Below are 14,880 nucleotides of genomic sequence, written 5' to 3' on the forward strand. Positions count from 1 at the left end.
TTATGTCTTCAAAAAGAAGAAGCAATTTGCTTTAATCTGGAATCAAACGTCCTCCTCTTTGCCACCCCACTTTCTACTTGACACCACTTGTCATTCTCCAACTAAGAAGTCTGATAGTTGCTGACTTTTGTTATCAGCCTGCTCGGAGGTGGAGAAGAATGGTGGATGGTAACCATTGTTTGCCCCTCCCGCAATCCTTTGCCCATGATTTGAATCCTCCTCCAAGCAGCCTGGCTGAAATCAGCAGCTCTCCATGAACTTTCACAAGCACCAACCATGGTGAAGGGCACTGACCCGGTGCGATGTGAGAGTTGAATGTTGTTAAATGCAAAAATAAGCTAGAATGCTTATGAAATAACAATAAATGCCTTTCAAGCCTATATGATGTAGAAAATGATTGGAGGGTAAATCTTGTACGAGTACCATGCTTCTAAATTTTATACAATACAAAAAATAACAGGTCAGTGTTGAAATGTGGCTTTCAATATCATTGAAATAAATACCTCTCAGGATTTTGGTCTCAGCTTTGGAGAAAGTATTTCTGATTCTGCAGGAACACCATAGAGTCATTATGACATTGCAGATAAGTGACAAGGTGATGTAAATTGCATTCCCAGTGCAAAATGAGTCTAATTGAGACACCAAATTATCCTATGTATACTTGAATACATTTATAAAGGAAAAGCAGAATACTGAGAATCCTGGGAATCTGAAACAAAGACGGAAAATGTTTTGAAATGCGCCGGACCAATGCCTCTACTTTCTCAGAAGACTAAGGATATTTGCCATGTCTGCCATGACTCTCATCAACTTTTACAGATGCGTCATAGAAAGCATTCTTTCTGGTTGTATCACAGCTTGCTATGGCTCCTGCTCTGCCCAAGACTGCAAGGAACTACAAAAGGTCATGAACATAGCCCAGTCCATCATGCAAACCAGCCTCCGATCCATTGACTCTGTCTACACTTCCCGCTGCCTCGGCAATGCAGCCAGCATAATTAAGGACCTCCCTGCACCCCAGACATTCTCTCTTCCACCTTCTTCCTTCGGGAAAAAGATACAAAAGTCTGAGGTCACGTACCAACTGACTTAAGAACAGCTTCCTTCCTGCTGCTGTCAGACTTTTGAATGGACCTACCTTGCATTAAGTTGATCTTTCTCTACACCCTAGCTATGACTGTAACACTACATTCTGCACTCTCTCATTTCCTTCTCTATGAACGGTATGTTTTGTCTGTATAGCGCACAAGAAACAGTACTTTTCACTATGTGAACACGTGACAATAAATCAAAATCAAAGACAGCATCTGTGGAGAGAGAAACAGAGTTAATGTTTCAGGTCTGTGACCTGTCATCAGAACTGGGAAAAGTTAAGAGATAAAATAGGTTTTAAGCAAGGTGTGGGTGGGACAGGGATAAAAGAAAGGTCTGTGAGGTTGAAAACAGAAGAGATGCTGGGCGGCACGGTAGCACAGTGGTTAGCACTGCTGCTTCACAGCTCCAGGGACCTGTGTTCGATTCCCGGCTTGGGTCACTGTCTGTGTGGAGTTTGCACATTCTCCTCGTGTCTGCGTGGGTTTCCTCCGGGTGCTCCGGTTTCCTCCCACAGTCCAAAGATGTGCGGGTTAGGTTGATTGGCCATGCAAAATTGCCCCTTAGTGTCCTGAGATGTGTAGGATATAGGGATTAGCGGGTAAATATGCAGGGATATGGGGGTAGGGCCTGGGTGGGATTGTGGTCGGTGCAGACTCGATGGGCCGAATGGCAGCCTTCTGCACTGTAGGGTTTCTATGACTTCTATGAGATTGAATGACAGAAGAGTTAGTCCCACAGGATAAAAAGGGAATGGTGCTGGGACAGAAAACAAAAAGCAATTAAATCAAAGATATGCTTAGAGCAGGTGTGTGGCTTACTGCAAGCAAAACTGAGAGGAAAAGTAAAAGATGCAGAGAAAAGGAAACAAATGAGACTGAGATTCTGGTCTGAAATTGTTGAACCCAATGTTTTGTAAAGTGATGAATTGAAAGCCAAGATGCTGTTCCTCGACCTCACTCTGGATCATAACCCCACCACTGAACGGCAAGCCATTGTTTCCAGAACAGTTACTGACCTCTCTGCTGATCTTCCCTTGATGGCTTTGTATCTCATAGTTCCCAAAATCTGTACGGTTCACTTCTACCTCCTTCCCAAGATCCATATACAGGACTGCTCTGGTGGAGCTATCATTTCAGTCCATTCCTGCCCCATTTGATTGATTTCTTCTGGTGTGGACTTATTTTTTTCTCTCCTTGACCAGTCTCTCTTCACCTATGTCCATGACTCTTCTGATGCCCTTTGTCACTTTAAAAGCTTCCAATTTCCTGACCCAAACAGTCTTATTTTTACCATGGTCGCTCACCAGGATGATCTGGGGCTGTCTGCTTCTTCCTGGAACAGAAGTCCAACCAAAGCTCATCAACAACCACCCTGCCTCACCGGGCTGTGTATGTTTTCTCACTGAACAATTTCTCTTTCAACTCATCTCACTTCCTCAAACAAAAGGTGTTGCTATGGGTAATTGCATGGGTCCTGTCTAATGTCTACCCTTTTGCAGTAAATGTCAAACATTTCTTATTCCAGCCCTATTTGGGGGCCCCCTCCCTCAACCTGTTTTTTCCCAGTACGTTGATCACCAGATCAGTGCCAGGCCCTGCTGTCATTCGTAATTGAAATCTTCAACTTTGCTTCCAATTTCTGCATTTCTCTCTATTTCACGTGGTCCATCTCCCACTCTTCCCGTCCTTAATATTTCTGTGTCTCTTCCTGGAGATAGACCCTCAACTAATATTCATTACATGCCCACAAACTCCCACAGCTATCTTGATGACACTTCACACTCTACACCCTGTAAGGATTCCATTCCACTCTCCCACTTCCTCAGTCTCCATCACATCTGTCCTGATGATACAACCTTCCACTACAATGTTTCTGAGGTGACTGTACCAAGGATTCCTCCATCTTGGTTTATAGGGCCCTCAATGTGTCTGCCACATTTCTATTTGTATCCTTTTTCCCTCCCAGAACCAGAATAGGATTTCCCCTTCTCCTCACCCGGCTAGTCTCCATATTCAGTGATCATTTTGTCATTTCTTCCACTTCCAGTGTGATCCCACCACCCAAAACATCTCCCCTTCCCTTCCCTTCCCTCCCATTTCAGTATTCTGAAAGGACCGTTCCTTCTATGATCCATGCCCAACGTCCTATCCCCTTCCAATGACACCTTTCCATTCCGATGCAGGACATGTAAAACCTGTCCTTTTACCCCCACTCCTCCTTTAGTATACACTCCTTCCAGATGAAGCAGTAATCTAGGCACACTTCTTTCAATCCAGTCTGCTGTATTCGCTGCTCACAGTATGGTCTCCTCTACAATGTGGAGACCAAACACCGATTGGGTGATCGCATTGCCAAACATGCTCTGGTCTGCAAGCATGATCCTGAGTTTCTGATGGCCTGCCAGTTTAATTCTCCATGTTACTCTCGTGCAGACACCTCTGACCTCAGCCAGCTGCCCTGTTCCAGTGAAGCTCAGTGTAAGCTTGAGGAACAGCACCTCATCTTTCAGTTAGGCACTTGAAGCCTTCTGGGCTCAACATCAAGTTCAACAATTTCAGACTATGAACTCTAACCCATTTTGTTTCCTGTCTTTGCATTTTTCTTCCCATTTTTGCTTGCAGTCAGCAGCTTAGCCAAGTACATCTTTTGTTTCTTTGTTTCATTTCTTGTCCCATCACCATTACCTTTGGTCCTGTATGACCAACTCTTGTGTCATTCAATCTCTATCACAAACCTTTGCTTTTGTGTCCTTGTCCCACCCACCCGTTGCTCACCGCCTATTCCATCTCTGACTTTTCCCAGTTCTGATGAAAGGTCACAGACCTGTAACGTTAATTCTGTCTCTTTCTCTACAGATGCTGTCGGGTCTGCCGAGTATTTCCAGCATTTTCTATTTTTTATAAAAGGTTCCTTTGCCATGTTGAAGTATTGATGAAATCTTTGGAAAAATTAGATTAGATGCTCAATTCTGCTATGAATTAGGATAAATAAATCATCCCAGTGATGTTGCTATTTTGACTTGTGTACTTCTTCTCTTCCGTCACCAGTGTCTTCTGTTTTCACCGTGCCCACTGTGAAGCTGCAGGCTGAGATAGGTGACAGTTCAAAGGTCTTTGGGAGAAGTAACAGCCATGGCAAAAGCTTTTTGAACCACAGGCACTGAGGAATTCTTGTTCCTGCTACCAGTACAAAGGTAATGAAAATAATACTTTAAGCATGACTCTTTCAAAAAGCACATGTTTACCCTGTCAACAAATGACTTCAATCGGCTGTGTTTAGTTTTAGGAATTGCATTTTTGTATGCAAATAATTTATATTCTCCAGTAAGAGTCAACCTGAGATTATTATGAGACTAAAACCAGAGGTTTTGCCACAATAACTGTTCAATAAAGAACCGTGCAGATAGATAAGCTGACCATTTGGTTGTATAAGCCACAGATGTCACTCTTCAAAATATCAAAAGTAGAAAAGAAAGAAAAAGAGTCATTTTATGATGAAAACTGGAGTGGGGAATTAGCAAACATTTCCTAACCAATAGCAATTAATGGGTGCATTGCCTCGGAACCTGCCTGTTTACAGTAAATTAGATCTTGTAACCTTTAATGGGACAGATAATACTTTCTCTCATTTTCCCCCATCCTGCCCTCACTCCCATTTCCCCTCCACTCCACTCCTGTATCCTACCCTTCCTGTCCTGTTATTGCCCTTCTCTCTCTATCTCTTCTTCCTTCCATACTCCCCCACCCCTGCCCTGTCCCCATCGGGGACTTCAATGCCCCCCCCCAGGCATGGCCATTCTTGGACACCAGTAGTGATTCCTCCCAGTTCTTGCTGTGGGTGGGAATCAGATTACATCCAGGAGCGGTGGGAGATACCATCAAGGTTTTGCACTGAGGCAGAACATGCTAAACCACTCACCCAGGATTCTCCGGCCCTGCTCCACTCTAACATGTTCTGTGTCGGGTGGAGCACAACCAGACAATTGTGGCCCATGTCACTTACAGCACAATCCCTTGCCAATTCTCCTCTGTAGAACTCAATTGTTCCTCACATTGATCTGCACTCTGATCTCGTTGGATCTAAAGATGCCTCTGTTAGTAATCACCTGACTCAACCTCAGTTTTGTGGTCAAAGTTTAATGTTTTTTTAATTAATTGTCTGTCAAAAGTTTTGATGGTGAAACATCTGGCTTTATTCCAGGTGTGCTATTGCTGACATTAACATTTCTGATCCAGCTTCTCGGGTTATGATTGAATGTTCTTATTGGGGTAGGCCATTGTTTCAGCTTGCTGCACTGAACCACTGCAATTATTTGTCATTTGATGTCTTTCTTGTGACAGGAATGAAGTGGGCTGTGAATTGCAAATGGGAGAAGTACATGCAGAATGAGATTTACAAGGTTAAAGTGTAAAAGGCCCCGCCATTCCTTCGTGTTTTTGATCAAATATTTATCGTGCTTTTGCATGTTAAGGATGTGATTTCTTGTGTCGTTGAATGTGTTAATAGACTGCTTTGTCCTATTGAATAGTCGCATTTCAATGTGTTACTGTATAATAGTTTGGAGCTTTCCTCATTATTTTGCATGAGGGCTCTGTCTGTAATTGCAAAATATGCTTCAAAAAATGTGGATCTTCAAATCATTATTGTCACCTGTAGTATGTCAAAGCGAATCGGTGGCAAGTAACAAACTAAAAGATTTATTGACCAAGAAGAATTATGTACAACTAAGGAATTGGCAGCACAATTATACACAACTGAAGACTTCCAGCCATAAGGAATGTGTTCCCGCACTTCCAATTGGTCCAGGTTCAAGTGCTCATTCTCCATTGGTTCTGGCCTGATCACGCGGCCTGCGAAGGATCACCCATTAAAGGGGCCCACGCTACCTCATCATCTTTACATCAAACTGGCGGTTGTGGAAGAGTAATCGTCAGGAGTTTTGTTTACTGCTCATCTTCTGCTTACTTTGTACATTCTCAATCATTTCCAAATTAGAGGCCCATTAGAATCTGTTCATTTTAACACTGCCCTCCACTTTGTGCATAAAAACGGAAAATGCTGGGAACACTCTGGTCAGGGCGCATTTAGATAGAGAGAGACAGTGTTAATATTTCAGATCTTTTACCAGAATACTCAGAGGATAAGTCATCAAGCTGAAACATTACCTCTATTCCTCTCTACACCGACTACCAGGGGCAGTTGCTATAGTTTTCCTGCCAGGCCAACTAGTTGTCAAAGAGCCAGATGCAGATGTGACCCAGAAAGTTAATTTTATAAACTTTTTATTTGTTTCCTTAATTGATTAGGAGGAGCAGCCTCATTAAAAATACCTTGGGGTTTAATTCTTGGCCTCAGCAGGCCCTTTTCAGAACCATTTACTCAAATGTCAGGGACTGTATGTTTGAGTGCTTGGCGGTGGCCTCTTGTCACCCAATATCCAAACTTGCTTTGTGGACCAGGCAACTATAACTTTGTGTCGGTTTTGGGCAGAGGGGGCCATTGCATGCCAGGCTCAGAAATTGAAACCTCCCTGCCTTCACACTGTGGTGAGCCTGGTCCTGGTGTTTGCCATCCACCTCGGCCCAGGACCGCACGACCTTATATAGATGTGAAATCACCCGCTATGTATCAGTCACTGATGGCACACTCTCATTGTAAAGTGGGTCATAGAATCTAGTGCCTAAGATCAATGGAAATACCATCTTCAGTTCAGGCATAAGGGCTGTGCTTCTCCTGCAGTTTCTCTTTTTAATCCATTAGATACATGGGTGTGAACAAGACTACAGTAATTTATGGTCAGATTTTCCTGTCCCAAATTGGAGCAGAATGGAAGCAGGATTGCAAAAATAAAATGTGCCTGTGGCCTACTTGTCAGTCTGCCACCTCCATTCCTGACTCTGATCAAATCTCTTGGGTCATGGGGGAAGAGTGAGAAAGGTTGCCCACCTCATTAATTGGGCATTTTGAGGTCATTAGGGAGCTCATTAAGAAGTCGCCTTCTAACCGGCTGAGATTTTCATGAGATTGTTAGGAACTCTCTGAAGATGACTAGCTGCAGCACGGTGGGGAAAAGGTGTGACAGCACTGCTACAGTTTTATTTGACGGAAAAATTGACAATAAATCTATTGATTAGCAGTGAAATTTCAGTAGCCAGCCTTTCCCTGCCCTATCCCAGGTCTCAGCTCATCACTCGTCATGGCCAAACTTGAAGATAAAGATCTTGTCTTTCTTTATTCAGGACCTTGCACGGACGAGAGCCGCAGCTAATTTGGGCCAGAACCTCGTCCAAGTCACTTTGCTATTCCTTCCTCTGCCCGCAAATTGCTTGGCAGCCCCATCTCCAGGGTCATTAAGACCCCTGTCCCTGAGAAAACCGCACTTCTCACCAAACTGGGGATGGAGGTGGGAGCGTACTGGATCAGTTCTACCTCTGGTCCTTGGAATTAATTCACCCATACTGCCTTCACCTGGACATAGCATTTTAGCCCAGCAGACCACAAAAGATACTTCTCCACTGTGTCGTATTCGGTACAACAACAATTTACATTTATATAGCACCTTTAATGTCGCAAAAAGTGCCAAGCTACTTCACAGGAGCATAATCTGACACAAATTGACACACAGTCAATGAACGAAACATAGGTGATCAAAATCTTGGTCGAAGATGAAGGCCTTGAAGTCCGTCTTAAAGCAGGGAGATCAAGATGAAGAGATAGGGAATTGCTTAGGGAGGGAATTCCAGAGCTTCAGGTCAGAAAGGCTGTACCACCAGTGGTGAACTGAAGCAGTTGGGCAATGGATCCGACGTCATAATTTTGCAAGAGTCTTAGAAACGTTGGAGGGCTGGAGGAAGTTATAGCAATTGAGAGAATCAAAATCATTACAACAAATGAATGAGAACTTTAAAAATGAGTTCATGGCAATGGAGCCCCAGTGCAAATGATCAAGCACAAGGATGATGGGTGACGGAGACTTACAAGTATGCATCTTTAGCAGATTGAATAACAACAACGTGGAAATGAATGTATTTGCATATATTGTATTTGGAAAAACAGATAAAATCAGCAAAAGAATATAAGTCACTCTGCAGCTGGATATCATTTTTGGCTTTAGAAACCACATGATATACAATAATAATGCTGGTAAATGAAGTTAAAATTACAGCATTCGAGTTGGGATTAAATTTTAAATTGCTTGGAAAATATGAAGGGATTTCAAAGGTTTTAGAGGCTTTGGTAGATTAATGTAAAGTTCCCGCCAAATCTTAAAAAGTGAATGCTGGATCACAAGGATACCCCATTGTGAATGTATTTGAGTCAAGGTATTAGAGCTGGTTGCAGCCAGAGAGATTTATAATAGAGTTTATTAAAACACTGAATGATGCGAGTTCAGAACAGGGTTGGCCTACCTATTGTGGAAGTTCATAACCTGTCGGGGACACAGTTCTTTTTATCATCAGCTGGTAGTGTAGAAGGTGAAGTAAACAATGAAAACTCCTTCAGATTTGTTGTAATAAAATCCATTGATTTGTGTGTTCGTGGATGCTAAATTAGAAGTCTGTGGAGATGGTAATATTTAAGGTACAGGATGTTCCAATGTTGCTGCCTCGTAACAAGGTTGGAACCCGCGCTCTGTTTTGATATGTTGCCAGAATAGTTCAAGGTTCAGTGAACAACTCTTCTTGAGATGGTCCGTTTGAGGCAGCTTGCCAGCCAGAGGTGTCCCAAATGCAGGGTTAGGACAGACCCCAGTTATTTTTTTTTTTAAAAAGCTCCAGCGAGAAGATTTTGGTAAGTAAAGAGGGGAGCTGGGACAAAAGATATCTCTGAAGAAATGATGCTCTGCTTGACAGGGCTGTAGATCTGAAAGTATGCTTCTAAATCAGCGTTGGAGTGTACTTGGGAATCCAGGTAGAAGGAGTCCCAGAAGGCGAGGTTGAAACCCTGTGAGATGGGCTACTCTTAAAACCACCCAAGTGGGGAGTGACTTTTGGAGAGAATTCCAAGAAGAAATCATCAAACTGGGAATCCTTTGTAAGTCAGAATGTCATCAAGATTGTTTGATTTTGTGTTTACTTTGTCTGGGTGGGTTCTTGAGAAATCCATGGACTCTGTCTTGGTCACATCTGCCATTTACTATGTAATGTGTGTTCAACCAGTTTATCTGTTAATTTACATGTAGCTCATACCCTGAATGTTAGAGTGTAAATGCATATTGGTAGGAATTCTACCACCTTGTCTGCTATGGAATCGGAGCGGGCGAGGGTCTGTCAATGGAAATCTCCATTGACCTCGGGTGGGAATTTCCGTGCTCGCCCGAGCGAGGCCATAAAATCCCACCCATTGTAAATTATTTCATCTTCCTACACGTATAGTAAAAAAAAATTTTGTTCAAAAATCATGGTATCCTATTTCATTTTAAAAGCGGGTGTCTTGAATCTCCACTTTTGTCTACTTCAAATAAAATATTATTGGTCCCTAACCAGGCCAGGGTGAAAGATGCCATACAAAAGGGAGGGGGTTGTTATGGGGGTGACTGAGGAGTGGACCAGGGTATTGTGGAGGGCACAATCTCTTTGGAATGCTCAAGAGGGCAGGGGTGATATGTTTGGTGACACCATACTGTTTTAAAAACAATGTTACAATCTATGCCAGATCCCAGGATTTAGGATGAGTTTCACTTAAACATAGAAACTGGGAGCAGGCCCTTTCACCCCAGCCCCTCAACCTAGCCCCGGCACCTCCTCGTCGTGGCCTCTTAGCCTAACCTTGGTGAAGTAACCTTGATGTAAAAATAAACTCTGAAACACCCTCCCACAACACAGAATCTGTGGCACTTCCCCCACGGAAACCCCTGGCACTGGCAGTGCCGGGAGGTGGGTGTGCCTGGGTATGACCCTCTCTCCCCCTCCTTCACATGAAGGGAGATTTGGAAAGTTAAAGAAAAAGGACAAGGCAATAGTGTGATGTAATGATAACCAGTGTGTTAAAGGAAGGGACAGAACTTGCAAACATTAGGGTGCATCAGCAAAGAAATTCAGAGTAGGCAAAGGCAGTAAAAAGACAATTAAAGTCTCTTTATCTAAATGCCTGCAGCCTTTGTGGCAAGATGGCTGAATTGACAGCACAAATAGAAATAAATGTATGTTCGTACAGATAGATAGATTTTGGACTAACAAGGGGCTCAAAGGGTAAAGGGCACAGACAGGAAATTGGAGGCCACGATCAGATCAGCCTCAGTCAAGGGGTTAAATATCCTACTCCTGATTCCTAATTCGAATGTTCGTATAAATGAGAAAATAGATTAAAAATTAATATGGTGGAGAAGCAGTGGCTAACATTTAAGGAGATATTTCATAGCTCTCAACAAAGGTGTATTCGATTGAGGAAGAAAGACTCTATCAGAGTGATTCACCATCCATGACTGACTAAGGAAATGAAGGGCGGTATCATATTGAAAGAAAAGGCTTTCAATGCTGTAAAAATTAGTAGTCCTGCCACAGCAAGTGTTAGAATTTGAATTCAATTAAAAATATCTGGAATTAAAAATCTACTGATGACCATGAAACTATTATCGATTGGCGGAAAAACCCATCTGGTTCACTAATCTCCTTTAGGGCAGGAAATCTGCCGTCCTTACCCAGTCTGGCCTACATGTGACTCCATGTGGTTGACTCTCAACTGCCCTCCAAGGACAACCAAGGATGGGCAATAAATGCTGGCTAGCCAGCGACGCCCACAACCCATGAATGAATAAAAAAACCCCAAAATAACTGAGACAAATTATAGGAAAATTAGCATGAAATATAAAAACAGACAGTTAACAGACAGTTGCTACAAATATATAACAAAGGAAAAGGGTAACTGAAATGAGAATTGGTCCTTTCAAGGGTGAAGGAAGATTATTAATGGCAAAAACTTTGAACACAAAAAAAATCCCCAAGCGTAGTGGAAAATGAAGAAGCAAAACTAGGGGAGGAACTTAAACCAATCACTAGAAATAGAGCAGAGGACTGAAGTCTCCTGGACCTGATGGCTGCCCTTTGGGATGTCAAAGGAAGTGGCTGCAGATGGAATGGTTGCATTGGTAGCAATCTTCCAAAATTGTTTCCCCTCATTCTTGTCTCTGCCACAAGAGAAAACGTCCTTTCCGCAAGCACCCTGTCAAATTCCCTCAGGGTCTTTCTATATTTCAATGACATCACCACTCATTGTTCTAAATTCCAATGGATACAGACTTAACCAGTTCAACCTTTCCTCATTAGATAACCCCTTCATCCCAGGAGTCAGTCAAGTGAACCTTCTCTGAACTGCTAATGTAATTATGTCCTTGCTTAAAAAAGGAGTAAATATTTGGGGCCCGAGCAATGATCCCTTGCATACTCCACTTGCCAACATTTCCAAGCCACATCTTGCCAACCCAAAAATGATCTACTGGAGCCTGCTTTCTGTTTCCTGTTAGAGAACCAATCCTCTATCCATGCTAATATATTACCCTCACACCATGTGCTCTTTTTTTCTGTAGTAACCTTTGATGCCGCACCTTTTGGAAATCCAAGTACAACACACCGACAGGTTCCACTTTAGCCACCTTACTTGTTACTTCCTCAAAAACTCGGATAAATTAATTAAATATGATTTCCCTTTCAAAAATTTACTGGCTCTGCCTGAACGCTTCATGATTTTGTAAATACCCAACTAAAACTTCCTTAATATTGTATTCCAGCAATTTCCTTATGACAGATATTAGGCTAACTGGTCTATAGTCTAAGCGAACTGGTCTATAGGAATCACGAAAAGTCAGTACGTGAGTACTGCAAGTGATTAGGGAAGCAAATGTACAAGGCATTGGTGAGACCATATCTAGAGTATGATGTACAGTTTTGGTCTCCTTATTTAAGGAAGGACATAATTGCATTAGAAACAGTTCAGAGAAGATTCACTTGACTTTCTGTCTCCCTCCTCTCTTGATTAAAGGTTTTAAATTTGCTATGTCCCAATCTTGTGGGAACCCTTCTAAAAATCTAAGGAATTTTAGAAGAGCGTAACTAATGCATCTACTATCTCCCTAGCCATTTCTTTTAAGACCTGCGGATGCAGGCATTTGGTCCTGGCTACAGTGATTGTTTTCAGTTCCCCCCCCCCTTTCATCTTTTGATTTGCAAGTATCTTTGGAGAGTTTTGAGTCCTTTGCAGTGAAGACAGACAAAAAACTTGTTCAGTCTCCCGTGCTCTTATTTCTCCTTCTCTATTATATTCTTTTCTGGTTCTTAAAATTTGACCTATCTCCTGCCCTAGCACTAATTTTTGCAGATTTGTACGGTGCTTCTTTCAATTTGACACTATCCTTAACTTTTTTTTCTGCCACAGATGATGTATCCTCCTCAGAGTTTTTCTTTCTCAGAGGGATAAATCTTTGCTGAGAGTTATTTTATATCTCATTAAAGGTCTGCCACTGCATCTTCACTGTCCTGCCTTTTAACCTAATTTCCCAATTAAATTCAGAAAGATTGGCTTTCACAGCCTTATAATTCCTATATTCAGGTTTAAAACACTAGTCTAGAGCACACACTTCCCTTTCAAACTGAACCCGAAATACTAGCATGTTATGATCGCTCTTCCCTAGAGGCTCCTTTACTATGAGGTTATTGATTAATCCTATCTCATTTCTCATTACCAGATCCAGAGTAGCCTGCTGCCTGTTAGCTCTAGAACATAGTGCTCTAAGAAATTGTCTCAAATGCACTGTTTGAATCCATGTTGCAGATGATCTTTGCCTGGACTTGTATCTTGCCAATACTTGTATTTCCCCTGCACCAGATGAACCCACTGCCCCAGTAAATTAATGCCTCTGGACCTGCTCTGTTCTTATACTCTTATTTTTACCCTTCCTGTTACAGTCACACGATTGAAAATTTTAATTTTGCACCTTAAGAGTTTTGAGTGAGAAAAGAAAAAAATACTCTCCATTGGTCTCACTTTGCTCTTGCTGCACTCTTTTATCCTCCCCACTGACCCCTCTGTTAACCTCATGGTTAGTGCCTCCACCATTTTCACCCTTCCTCCCTTAGTAATTAAGTCTGCAGTGATAATAACTTTTTTGCTTTTACATTCTGTACCTTTAGAATCATAGAACCCTACAGTGCAGAGAGAGGCCATTCAGCCCATCGAGTCTGCACCGACCACAATCCCACCCAGGCCCTACCCCCATATCCCTACATATTTTACCCGCTAATCCCTCTAACCTTTGCATCTCAGGACACTAAGGGCAATTTTAGCATGGCCAATCAACCTAACCCACACATCTTTGGACTGTGGGAGGAAACCGGAGCACCCGGAGGAAACCCACGCAGACACGAGGAGAATGTGCAAACTCCACACAGACAGTGACCCGAGCCGGGAATTGTATAGATTGTATAGATTTTTGGTCTCAGTGAATCATTGCTATGGGACAGGCAGGAATGTAAATTTGGGGCTCAGACCATTATGAATGACAGAACATGCACAAGGTGCATGGGGTCTACTCTTGCTCCTATTTTCCATGTTCCTATGTTCTTATTAATCACTTTACAAACCTGCTCTGCCACTTTCCACGATGCGTGCACATGTACCCTAAGTAATTCAATAATAAACACTCACCAGCTACTCACCAGTCAGCTACTTGCATTGATGTCACTTTACTATACTCAATTAACTTAAATGTTTTACTTCACTTATATGTCTTGGATGTTAATTAATGAAAAATTAAGAACCCCTTAACTTCACTGTCTGTTGTTATTGAATTTTGACTTGATCCCACTAAATCTAAATGATGAAATACTCATGGTATTTGTGGTAGATTATAAAATATACAATTCATAAAATATATAAACTTTACATGTATTATTTTATCAAATTAGTAACCTTCACATTACACTAATTGCTCTAGCTTATCTTAACAGGTTGATTTAAATTACAATCTTGCTTGTAGCTCCCACAACCACCCTCGCTCTTTATCCCACAGCCACCCTCGCTCTTTAGTCTGCTCTATATCCAGCCTCATTCTGTAGACAACTCCGCTTCCAGCCTTTCTGTTTCGAACATGTGTCAGTAGCAATCACATTTGCCCACGTATTAATAGCCAGAACGTCAAAAACAATTATTGCTACAAATCACTTGAGGCATTTTTGGAAAGTTATTTGGGGTGAATTTGGTCTTCAATGCGAGCACATAAATATTTAGGATGTATCAGTAACCTGCTTTATACTGATCTAGATTTGTTTTTGAAAACTTCGATGTCTTGTGCTGTTGCTGAAGATCAATTTCACCACTTTTTTTACTTCCCAAAGGCTGAGTGAACATTTCAGAATTAAGGGCATAACTTTCCACAAACATATGGCAGATCTTGACACTGCCTTGTATTGGTCAAAACTTGTAAATTTAGTCTGCATTACATTCAGTAAGGCAATAAAAATGCACTGTAACTTTCTGCTTCAAGATAGATTCTAATTGATAGCTAATTGATAGATTGATAGCCCGGATTGAAACAAATCAGTAACCTCCTCTTCTGCGCCACCCCCTACCACCCCAGGCACTCTCCAGTAGGTTTAGATCTGTTTCAGGCCTCGAGTACAAACTGCATATTGAGACTGAATAAAAGAATCGCAACAGGAGACTGGGAAATCTGCCAACATACAATGCGGTATGTTGCCGTATCACAATACCTAAATGTTCAGAGAATAAAGGGCCTTTCTGATTATTATAGAAAGCAATTTTATTCTTTGAAATGGATGTCATTCCACATGT

General features: G+C 42.0%; 1 protein-coding gene across 2 annotated transcripts in view; it reads left to right on the plus strand.

Annotated features, from left to right (window-relative positions):
- cdk14 (cyclin dependent kinase 14) overlaps positions 1 to 14,880 on the plus strand; it is a 570,262-nt gene that overhangs the window by 440,389 nt on the left and 114,993 nt on the right. For both annotated transcript variants that reach the window (XM_078235399.1, XM_078235409.1), the window contains one exon: positions 4,143 to 4,288. In XM_078235399.1, the coding sequence (XP_078091525.1) occupies positions 4,143 to 4,258 (116 nt within the window). In that variant the 3' untranslated portion in view covers positions 4,259 to 4,288. The remainder of the gene's footprint in view (positions 1 to 4,142; positions 4,289 to 14,880) is intronic.

Source organism: Mustelus asterias, chromosome 2, assembly GCF_964213995.1.
Source record: "Mustelus asterias chromosome 2, sMusAst1.hap1.1, whole genome shotgun sequence".
NCBI lineage: Eukaryota > Metazoa > Chordata > Chondrichthyes > Carcharhiniformes > Triakidae > Mustelus > Mustelus asterias.